The sequence below is a fragment of the Lagopus leucura genome, unplaced genomic scaffold (genome assembly GCF_019238085.1).
Source record: "Lagopus leucura isolate 7727_CA_CO unplaced genomic scaffold, USGS_WTPT01 Super-Scaffold_100015, whole genome shotgun sequence".
NCBI classification, from domain to species: domain Eukaryota; kingdom Metazoa; phylum Chordata; class Aves; order Galliformes; family Phasianidae; genus Lagopus; species Lagopus leucura.
In genome coordinates this window covers 617197-629558 of record NW_024962269.1, presented here as the reverse complement: position 1 = coordinate 629558, position 12362 = coordinate 617197, and the positions used below count along the sequence as shown (strand labels likewise).

At 40.4% G+C, this 12362-nt stretch overlaps 1 protein-coding gene across 3 annotated transcripts in view; it reads right to left on the bottom strand.

Annotated features, from left to right (window-relative positions):
* The window catches only part of SCAPER (S-phase cyclin A associated protein in the ER), a 143915-nt gene that overhangs the window by 24397 nt on the left and 107156 nt on the right, over positions 1–12362 (bottom strand). For all 3 annotated transcript variants that reach the window (XM_042875626.1, XM_042875624.1, XM_042875625.1), the window contains exon 27: positions 6878–7033. In XM_042875626.1, coding sequence (XP_042731560.1) covers positions 6878–7033 — 156 coding nt within the window. The remainder of the gene's footprint in view (positions 1–6877; positions 7034–12362) is intronic.

The following is a 12362-nucleotide window of genomic DNA, read 5'->3' as shown; positions in this document are numbered from 1 at the left end:
AGCTCCTTCTTCCACCGCTGGAAGCTGCAGGGTCCTCAGGTGAGCGCACCAGACTGCAGCGAGCAGCGGGGAACAGGCAGCAGGCCTGCTGCACCAGGAAGGCAGTCAGCAGCTCAGGGCCACCTCCGTGCACTCCCAGGACGTGTGCTGTGTCTGAGCTGCTCGCTGCTGCCCACCAAGAGGCACTGCTGGCTGCCCAACTATGCACTCGGCAGCCAGAGCGTGCCAACCGCTGCAACAGGCAGGCTGTTTGTTTCCACAGCATCACATGAGCACGGCTCCCTCTGCAACCAGTATTTTATTTCCATCTTAGCTTCAACCACCGTAGCAAACAGAAAAACTATCAGCTGAAAAACAGTCGTGTTCAAACGACAGCCCCAAATTCATTGCTGTACATGACACCTCCTGCAGCTTTTTGTGACTCTGTGCAACGAGGAGGATGTCTGATTTTACCCAAGGTTAAAGTTAGCTTGCTTTCAGCTCTCACTCCATCATTACATTTAAACAACTCCATATGAGAAAGCTTATAGAGCTGGATGAAATCCTTTTGCCATTTTGAGCAGTGAATGAATCAAAATATACATAAAAAAGTCAATTGTAAAAATGACTTGAAATGCACGCTCTCTTTTTTTCGCCCCCCTACCCCCCCAGAAGAGACCAAGGATTTCACAGTCCCACCGCAGGACAAAGCTGTTAAAAAAAGTCATTTTGTCTGTGAGGTTTGGTGGGCTGAAGGAACTGTTGAAAATGTTTATTTTTGATTTTGCCTGTATTACAGTTAATTTGTGTATGAACAGGCTACCGGCTCCTGTTGGTTTTAACTGTCAGTTATAATCACTTTAAGCCTAAATGTTTACAATAAAAAGGTAAAAGACGTTATTCATACCGGTTGCGGGCTTTAAAGCAGAAAAAAACACATGTGAGATGTGGGAAAATGGAAGGCGAAGCTTTGTGTGTGCTGCTTTGAGCTGCTCTGGTCAAGCCCATAAAACAGCAGATTCCATAGCAGTTTAGCAGTTTTTAAGTTTAGCAGATTTTAAAAACCCTTTTAGTCCACCTCAAATGTAAGCCCAAGGAAAGCTCTGATAACTGGCAGCTTACAGGCCGAGAGGAAGGGAAACAAACAAAACCCACAGCAGTAAGAGGGGACTCTGTCACACAGGAAACTGAAGTCTGTATGTAACTAAAGCTGCGAGTCCTACGGAGGCATCTCCTTTTGATTATCCTATTTAAAGAAGCCCACACGTTAACCGTGTTGCTAAGGGCTGCCAAAGTAAAGCAGAATGGACAACCCCCCCCAGTTGCTCACCAAAGGGAAGACTTATAGGACTTTTTTTTCCTTTTTCTTTTCTTTCTTTTGTTTTTTTATTCTTTTCCACTGGCTATTCTAGGCTGGGGAAAGGGAAAGGAAAGGCTTCCAAACTTTTACCAAGTCTCTATATTTAGCACAGAAAAACAGGCAAATATTTATATTAGGGTCTAACAACCTGTGGGAGTAAAATAAAGGAAAAAATACAACAAAAATTAAGTGCAGGACGTTTCATGATGGGCTGCCATTACGATTATCAGATTCTGCCACAAGAGACTTCTCCCCCATTGGCAGAGGGTTCACGATTTACAAAAAAGGTTTAAGAATTAAAAAGCATGGATATATGCATCCCAGCAAAGAGATATTAAACAGTGGTACTGCACTGCTTAAAGTACACCACTATTTATTAAAAACAGGAATTTAATGCAGCTTGATGAGAAACAGCAGACTCTGCAGAGCAAGTATAAAACTACAACTTCTCCAAACTTCAATATGAGCAAACTGTTTATATCTGAAAATATATTGTTTTAAAAACGGACTGAGCTAACAAGCAGACAAGCCCCTCTAAGGGTATACATTATAATGTTTGTATATTTGAAATATATACTCCTGATTAAAAACAGGGAGCCAAATGGAAACATGAGTTTTCAAGAGGCTTAGAATATGTTTGTTTTTTCTAATATTAGGATTTAAAAACCATCATCTGTACTTTCTCCTTCTACATTCTATTACTGAGAGAGAAACGTCAAAAAAAGAGGCAAAACAATAATAAAATAGCTATAAGGAGGACTTAGCACCTGCCAAACCTTATTATAAATCCCATTATCAAGCCACAAATCATTGAGTTGTTCAATAGGTGGTCTGAAAGTCTGCAGTAATTTCCAGAAGAAATTTCAATTAGTTTGCAGTCCTTGCTGCATTTGCTGTCTGCTGGAAGCAGTGAGAAGCACACCCAGAATTCAAACAGACTTGCATATGATTTGCTATCCAGCAGCCAAAACAAGCATTATCTTAATTACTGTAATAAAACTGGAAAGAAACTAGTCCACTTCCTTGCATGTCTGTGACGTGACAGTCGCTGTGTTCCTGGACCAAGCCCTATATATCTGCAGCTTTCTGCTGCCGCAGCTTGTAGACCAGATCCATCAGCTGCTGCCTTGGATTTAGATGCACCTCAGCACTGCTCTGGGATAGCACACGATGCTAACACCTTTGCTACTGCGTTGTTAAGACATGCCATTTTGCTGTGCTGCTTAGGGAGCTTGTACATGTTGGCTGTGCCATGAAAGTGCCAGAACTTGGTCCAAGTTGCCATCCCAGGAAGCTTCTTGATTTGAGGATCTCTCCATGCACAATTCACTGCCCTCATGATGTCTGTTACTGTCAGCTTGCTGTGCTGCTCTTAGAGAGAGCATTCCCTCGCAGTAGTTATTATTATTATGGATTGACCCTTACACTGAGCCACTGCTGCTATTTTTCTGCTGTTGTTTGCATTCAATCTGTAGCTTACTGTTTCATTAAGAGCTCTCACACAACAGGTCAATCTGTCTACTGGCAGTTCCATGAATTCTTGACTTGCTTTGTGATTTCTGCCTTACCAGTGTGCAGCATCACGTACCACAGCAACACAATGCCCTGGGTGGAAGTGTCAGCACATATTACTGATGGCCACAGGTGAAAGGAGACATTGGCAACAGTCCTCCAGAGTAAAAACTGAACAGCTGGGACACAAGTCTTATTTCCAGTCATTTTCAGGGGAAGGAGGGGTAAAATCTGATGAAGGCTGGGAGTACAGGAAGGGACAGGAACATAAACAAGACCCTTGCTATGAGGGGAAAGACCTACAACATACTCTGCTGCTCAGTTTTCACTCCAATTTTTTGGGAATGGTCAGCCAGGCCAGCATGGCAATATTTTTGTTCACGTTCCCCATGTTCTCTGCTTGCTTACTGTTATACTGACAACGCAAGCATGCTACCATGTGTGTATGCAGGACTCAGGACCCACATATAAGCCTAGTAGTGCAGAGGTACAATGAAGAACTCCTCTACGACACAAGGCCATCATCCTAACCACTGCTACTGTTCATCTGCAATTGAACACAGACTGCAAGGCAGATCTGAAAGTCTACACGTACCACTCTTACTATGCATTCAGTCAACTTAATGTTTTGCTCAGCTTCATTTTAATAAAGACATCTTTCTTTATTCTTAATGGTAAGCAGAAAAGAGCTAAGCATCATCATGGCCACAATTTTTAAGTCTTAGTGTCAAATGCAATGTTTATCTTTTGCTCAGCAAACAGATATTGCTAACCAGACATGCTGCACTTTCATGATACTGAGAGACAATGCCTTATCTTCATCTCTCATACACCTACAATAGTTATCAAAACAAGGCTCCCTTTGGTTAAAAGTTACGAATGTTTTCAACAAGTGATCTTCTATACACACTACAGTGTTTAGAAAACACCATCAAACTCACTGCAGAACTTGAGCTGAAAGAGTCACTCTAGCATTTATAAGTCAGTACCAAAAATTCACGCTTGAAAAGATCAATATAAAAGTTAAATCTTTTTAAAGACCTTGACCACAAATGAAAAGAAAATCCTCCTCTTCTTATGAGCTTATAACATACGTTCAGAATGGATTCCCTCATTTCAATAACTTTTTATGATGCTAAAATTGAGAATCCTCCACTTTATGTTTCTACATTACTAAGATTTTCCTTTACTGTATCTTACACCATGATTTTGAATTTATTTTTTTAAAGTCTACCAGGCAAATAAAAATGTATTGTAGCTTATGTCTCAACATTTTATCTTTTACTTCATTCAATGTTTAACATTTCATGCTGACATACATAATGCAATTTGAAGATATTCTCTAATCATCATTATTGATGTGACGTTTCCTAAAACCAATCCAACATGGAGATCTCCATGAATTAATGGAGAGAGAAACAGAACAGTGAAGGTCCTGATTCCTTTAAAATGAGGAGGAGGACTGCCTGTCACAAAGGTCCTGATCAAGATCTGCAGGTGGGCCCTGACAGAACAGCTTGCCACAAAGCCAGTATCCAAGCAAACACTGGGTCTAGATTTAGAGTTTGGTTTAGAAACATCTTGCTCAATTGTGGATGGTTTTGAAGTAAGTCCTGTAGAGAAGACAGGAAAGTCCACATTAACAGCACTTTCTACGTCTGAGCTCCAGAAATGTGCACTTCATATCCCGAGGACAGGCTCTGTTAATTGTTTAGAACATGTTACAGTGTTCAACTTCTAGCCCTCTGGGAATAGCCCTGGTTAGAGCTGCAGTAGGGACCCTTCCAGCAGCCTGGTGCTGTCTGAACCCAGCAAGGAAGGCTACCCAGCATTTGGCCAGCTCACGAGTTCCAGCTCATGAAGGATTTCATTGCTGCAGGGCTGTGGAAGATTTGACAGCCTGGTGGTCCTGGTTCAAGCACCTTCCTTATGACCAAGTCCTGTCAGCTTCCCACTGTGCCCACTCAGCAGTACAACGCGCCCTCTAAAAACTGCATGCAGCACGAAGAGCACATACAGCCTAACGCATTGAGCACAGAATCACATTTTATGTAAGAACCAGCACAGGCTGCTGTTTTTATCAGAAAAACAAAATAAGCGACATGCTTCCACCATCATCATCAAGGGGCTCCAGTAAGTTCCTTACCTTGAGAAATCCCTTTAGGAGATGAATCTCAAATTGCTCCTTTAGGAGATGAATCTCTCAAATTGCAACAATGGGGAAAGCCTGGAACACTAATACCTGTTTTTCAAAACTTTCTGTGCTACAGTGATACAGAAGTGATACTACTTACCAGATTTTTCTTTTTTTTCCTCTGGATAAAAACTCCAAATGCATTAAGAACAGGGTGGTTAGTTTGGTGCTTAGGCATGGAGAATCAGGAATACTGGATTCTGACAGAACAGGACGCCCTGCTTCCTACTGCTGGTTAGCACAAATGAAAGAGCCATCTGTATTTCTCACAAAGAGAGGCTGCCTTTAGTGCTGCAGATCACGTATCACACAAAATGTATTACAGCATTGTGACATATTTAAGAATTCAATAAATTTGAACTCTGTTTCTGCCATCTCGATGTGTGTTTGGCAGCAGCTTTTTCCGTTAAAATCACCTTGAATATTAAGGGACTCCTTGTGCACGTTATGTAACATGGCAGAATCACACTGCATTCTGTTCTTCAACAGGAGCATGCTGAGGTGACTAAAGGCATTTAAACTGCCTGTCTGATCAGTTATAGCATAACTTTTATCTCAAAGTGAAAGACAGCAGTTTCAGAATCCGCAAGTTCATTTCTCTCATTTCTTTTCATGCTCAAAGGAACAATCTAACAAGAAAACTGACAACAATCAGCACCTTTGGATAAACTCACCAGCACTGCTGTTTATAAGATCAGATACTTCTCGGTGTGACTGAAGAAAAATGCTCAACTCTCCAAAATTCATATTTTGCTACAGAACACAGAAGTACTTGCATAGCACAATACTTCATTACTTTGGGAGCAAATATCTTTTGTGTGTTGGGTGAGACATATGCCCGCTTCAGAGATGGCACATATAATATTACTCAGACTCACAGCCAGAATTATTATTCCACTAAGAGAAAGGTGAATTTTTTCAGTACACGTTTCACTTTTGGCAGCGCTGTCCTGGAATGTAAAATGCCAAGTTGGCAGCTTTCATACAGGGAAATTTCAGTAAGTTGGGATGGTCTCTTTGGGCTCATATTTCTTGCAGTTCTTTTTCCATGTGCCCGTGTGTCCTAGAGTTACCAGCAACAGCTCTCACCTGCAGCCTTTTTAATTTATGTTTTCTTAACTCTTGCTCTTCAACATTAGCATCCCTTCAGGCATTCACTGTCAAGTTCTGGCAGCACTGTCTTACCCTGAAACACGCAGCAGTCTAATGGCTGTAGGTTTTAGCACGTGGCCCCTGAAGCTCTGAAACTCTGACTTTGACACTTGGGCCATCTGAGGCTGTAGACAGAGCAGTCTGGATTTGCCAGCAGAGATATGCCACATGCTCATCCCCCTCAGCCCCGGTTAGGTTGCAGAAATGAGCATTTTGCATTAGAAAAATCCCCTGACAGATCCAATAATACTTTACATAAATATAATTCCCTTACTGATAACAGTATCTTAAAGAGCAAGAACTGAATTCGGCTATCTAAAAGACAAAATCAATTAAGAGTTGATTTCAGCTGATAGTAAAATACTTCAAGTCCTTAGTACTGTATGCTTAAGTTCAGCAGTGATAAAACCCTCTTTGTAATGATGAGTGAAGGGATGCAGCTTGCAGTTCTGATAAATGACCTACAAGAACTGAGACTCAGTGCAGGCAACTAATTATGGTTCAATGGTGAAAGGGTGAGCAGCGCTTCTCTACCAGCCTTCACTGTGTCACTAAGGACTGGTGCCCCTTAACAACCTTACCTCAGCGCTCGCTTACTACCACAGATGCAGTGTTGGCTAAAAGTTCTGCTGGCTGCTGCCTGGTGAACATAACAGAGGTGACAGACCAAGTGTACCTACCTTCCACTGACAGCAAAGCAGAGCTGACATATTCCATGCAACAGCGCTGTGGCATTTTGTAGAAAAGTTGCTATTTTTGGATTCTCATCAACAGGGCCTTGAACGGACAGGAAACAGCAGCACAACTTGTCTATCAATCCTATGTTCACCACGTAACTGGAAACAGATGAAAAACTGTATTAAAAAATAGCCCTGTGACAGTTTTGATGACTTTACAAAGAACGGAATTTCTGCTTCTCTGCTATCAAACCATATAAAATACAGTTTGTGGCTTCTTAAAGGGTTCAATAGAGCAGTTCAAATTACAACAACTTCATGTCTGGAGCTCTGTAACTATCAGTAGTTCTTGTTAAGATAACTGTCTGTTGCACGATAATTTGTATTATACTGTACAAAGAAAGATGAATTAAGTGTTTATTTTACCAAACTGCTAGAGGACAATGGAATTTTGCCATAGTTAAATGATTTATAACAGTCTTGATAGCTCTGCAGCAGCACAATTTCTCTTTAGCATGAAGAGACAAACTTCGTAGAACACACAAGTTCAAGATGACAATGATGTTACCCAGATAACCTTTTATTGCAATACGTATATCATAACAACCACTGCACAGCTTTTTGCTTTTTTCCCCCCCTTTTTTTTTTTAAACTTATGTACAACAATTAAGAGACTACAACAACATGCAGGTTACAACCTCCTGCTATCAGGAAGCCTCATCAGGAACTCAACCAGGACTCAATGCAGAGAAAACCATGCTAATGACTTTATTTTTAAGCCAAAAGGCTACTTTTTTTTGTTTGGTTTTATCAGACACGAGTGGATCACATCACCATCCTCCCTATTGCTGAGGATTCTTAGAGTTTTTAAGAGCTTGGAAACTCTCACCAAAAACCTTTCTGTTTGCTCCTGCACGCTAACACCAACCTGTCTGTCTGCACCAGTTTCTGTCACACTTCAATCATTATCAATTCCAACTGAACTGTGCAGACTGGCTTCTTTTTCCACATCATTTTACTGCTATCACTTAACTTTACGAACTTCCCCCTTTTACCACAAACAAACAAAAAAAAGTTTCTCAGACTTGATCTCTTTGGTTCACTCTCCTACGTCAGGTCAGCTTTGTTTGTGGAGATGAACTTCCAGCTTCAATCAACTCCTTGGTCTTTTTCCTCTGTTTTCTTGGTACTTTCCCCTGCTCTACTCATACCAACTGGAAGAAACCTCTGGTCAAAATCAGAATTGTTGCAACATTCTGTGACACAACCTGACTTAGGAAATGAAATTGCTTTCAGACACCATCACCTCATTCACTATTTTTACACTGATAGTCAGCCCTAAACCATATAATTTCTATCATTATTCCATCCCATCAGCTGTTCTGCCTACCTGCTTGTCAAGCCCACTTGTTAGAGATCACGCTATAGAGTGAGGCTGAAGATGGGAACAGCACTATGTATGTTTCTACAACACCAAGTGCATCTTGACTTGACTGAAGTGTGAAACATTATTAAATAATGATGACTGCAGCAAAAAAACAACCAAACAAACCTGTTTCTAGTAAATAATTAATATTGATTAGATAACAACTGCCTCAGGACCTAGATAAATATCTATTAAAGTAATTTCTTCCCCTATCTTGCAGTCTGATTTTGAAAAATTAGGGACTATTAAGATTGGGGAAGAAAGTCTCCATGTTTCAGACAGCCTTCCTGCCCAAAGACTAACCTCTCCTCAGGGCCAGAAGCTAGACTTTCTGCCAAAGCTTAACCTGCTGACATAAAGATTTTGGAAAGTAATTAAGAATAAAAATACATTGTGTATAAAGCAAGATGTCAGACTGCAATAATGAAAGACTGATCTGCTGAAATATAGCAGTGAATAACACCTAAGGATGCATAAAGGTTATTAGTTGCAAACTAATTGCTCTGGTCAGTTTGATTTGTCTGCTCTGTTTAGCAACATGAGAGGCTACCAGCATGTTTTCCTGCAGATTTTGATCTAAGCACCCCGCTTCATCACACAAGTGATAAACAAGCTCTCCAGTATTAGCAGAGTAATTCCAGGAACAGAGCTGGGCGTTAGATACATCACAGTCACAGAGAAATGCTGAGTGCAGGAAATCTCACCATGATATAGGAAGGAAGAGGAAGAAGGAGAAAATAAAACACAGCTAATACTGATAGATGATTACTCACTAAAAGACAGAAGTACTCTGGGCAACACTCTTTTTGGTTTTTTTTCCCTAGAAGGAATGTCTGACCGACATCTACAAGAGGTGTTGTCACCTTCCTTTACACCCACACCTGGATACCAAAGGGTGTCAGCAGCTGCTTGTTTCAGCAGAGAAGAAATAGATGAGTTTTCAGTCTACTGGAACTATTCTTTAGGGTCATCTGGAGACAATGAAAGGACAAATGAAGCACTCCCTCCCTTGAAGCTGAGCGTGCAGACAAGTGGAATGTCAAAGCTCTAATCTAACGTCTCCATCTCTCACTCTTTTCGCCCATGGGAGTACAGCTCCAGTAAGGTGGTTATCCTTCTGACTGTGTGCAAACACCTGTTGCTTATGTGTCAGGTCTATTTTTCCCAAACAGGAAAAAAAAAAGAAAGTAAAAAATTATTCCCGCTTTCTTTCCAAATCTTCCTAAAACTCATTTAGTCAACTCCATGAGGGCACATGATAGAATGACCTGGAGGTGAAAGGTTCTCATTAATAATATAAATTTGTCTGGTTTTGACTAGTTTGAAATGCCCACTCTCTTTTTTCCTAATTGCAGCATTACCTTGTCATCGTGCCTTTCTTTCTCCATTTATAACCAGATCCCTTAAAGTGCCTCAGGTGAAGGACCTGGCTGGATTCTCATGTATCTTCTTAGCTTAAGGGTGTATCTGTGCTCAGCCCAGCCAGTGTCAGATGTCTGCTCAGCACAAATATCAATAAGCAGACCTCCCACCCTCCCATTCCTAAACGAGAAGAATACAACATCCTGAAATTTCACACTCTTTCAAAACCTGTTTGGGGAGAAGGTGGGTTACATGAGAACAATTAACTTCTAGAGGTCACCAGTACCTATGGCAACTATTTGTTTTGCTTTCCTCCTCCAGCTATCTGGCTTTGTGTCCATCAGCATCGTATCAGACTTGGAGAAGTAGGAAGATGTGCAGATGCTCACTGTGCCAGTTTCAGTAGCATACCATTAGCATTTCATCCCTCACAGTGATGTGCTGGTGACATAATTAACTAGTGAAACTACACACCTTTAGCAAACAATATAGTTTAGGACAATCAGTTTCTCATTTCAATTAAAAGACATTAAAGGCAAGCAGAAGGATCCTTCTTTAGCTTTACAGCACTTATACCTCTTAATAAAATAAAAACAAGACCTAAAACACACAACCACAAATTAGATTGAAAAAGAATGATCTGTTGGGTTAACGGTGACACAGACAATGAATGGGAGCTTCATCTGAAGCTGCTGTGAGCATTTAAGCCTTCATAAGGCTGGATGTAACCACAGGACTTTAAAGCTGTGATACACGGATCATCAGGAGAGAGAATACAGGCAACCTTAGAAATGCATTCTGAGTATCTGCTAGCAAGTACAGGGCATTTTAAGAGTTATCAGAATAACTATTGGCATTGAGAATTTAACATACATTAAATGCCACAACAAAAAAAGTCCAAGTCTGTAAAAAAGCACTTCATCAAAATATCTTTTTTCTCAAAAACAAAGAAAAAAAACCAAACCAAAAAACTCTACGAAGGAATCCACCAAAGGTTACAGAAGGGTACTGTCAGTTGGTGGAATCTGGTGCCACATGAAGTCATTCAGTTCAGCAATGTGGTGAGGTGAAAAATAAATCAGTTGGCTAATCATACAGCTTTGGGGTATCTAAGCCATGCTTACAATCAACATGTTAAGTAGTATATTGGACTGCACAAAAGAAATGTAATTCGTTGGTGTAAGATCATCAAGTGTAAGTACCAGAACAGAAAACTTTCATGGTGGCCAGATTTGTGAAAAGCATCAGCTATGTCTCAGATTTTTTTTACTTTCCCCAAACGCATTTACTCAAAATGCTTATGAAAGAAATGAGATTTCTCATTCAACAGAACAGATTGGCACCACATTAAAGAGAGAGATGAAAGAGGAAATAAAAATTACATACATTATAGAATCAAGCAAAAGCTGACAAAATGTCTTAAGGCTTAGCAACTGAGAGAAACAGAATTCAGGAGAATAAGCACGAAGAATAAGCATCCAGAGGAGTGTGCAAAACCTCTGCGCAACTGGTGAGAAAGGAATATGGGTTTGTTCATACAGTACTTGAAGAGTGCAACACCTGAAACCTTCCCAGACACGAAGGAGTTCATTTTTGTAATGTCCCTGTATTCTGAGGAGCTGGTATGAGCTGCATTTTCCTTGACAGAAACAGAAGCATGGACACATAAATCCACTTACGTCTTATTTTGTGTATTCGATCTGAGAGACCTATGCTCTTGTTTTAATGGTATTTGGCATTACATAGCACATTATATACTCTAAAGTAAAGCTCCCACTGACTTGCTGTTCAATGTGCTCAGCACTGTTGTAAATCAAACCCAGCTTTCAAGCTAGGACTCAAATTAATGACCGCCTATAAGAAGTCCAAGTGACGTTGTGTAGCACTGCCTAGGAATGCTATGTCACAGCAAGGACCTCAATCCTGTTCTTAAACTCAGCCTTCTGATGGCCAAACAGAAGTCTATGCTCTTCCTTTCTACCACTGTTAGCCTGTCTGCTGGGTACCTTCCCATGTTTGCAACAAAAAATGCAGTGGTTCTAAAAATCTGTCTCCTTAATTACATGTAAGTTTTCTCCTCCTCAAAATCACAGAACAAAAACAGAAGGAAAAGCCATGTTCTGAGATCTATCTGAGAAGTAGCACCTAAAAACCTGTCTCACTGTTAACCTAATAACAGATAGCTTCTCTACCTGCAAAGCCTGGGGGAATTTCCTTTTCAAATCAGGCAGATCATGATTGAAACACATCAGAATTCTCCAGAAAGTAAGCAGATACGTTTTATGAACGTTTCACTTCCAAATTTTAACACATCAAATCAGGCAGTTACCACGAGGACGCTCAGCCACAACTTACATTCAAGCCATTTTACCAAAGACCTAGAATGTTTCAAGCAAAAATGACTGAAGGAATGTCTTTCCCCTTATCCTGCTAATAGAACTTACAGAGTTATTTTGATCAAAATTTTACCCACAGCATATATACATATAATATACTATATATATATATAAGCATATAGAAAGGAAAGCTGCTACTAAAATACAGCTATGTTATAAGAGTTGAAGTCAAATTATAGAAGTTATTGGGTGATCTTTACAAGAGAAAGTGTTTATTGTATAGAAAAGTTCTGTGAATGCATGCATGGTATTCAGGATCACAAGTGCAAAGGGCATATACAGCTGGTGCAGAGAATGGAGAGAA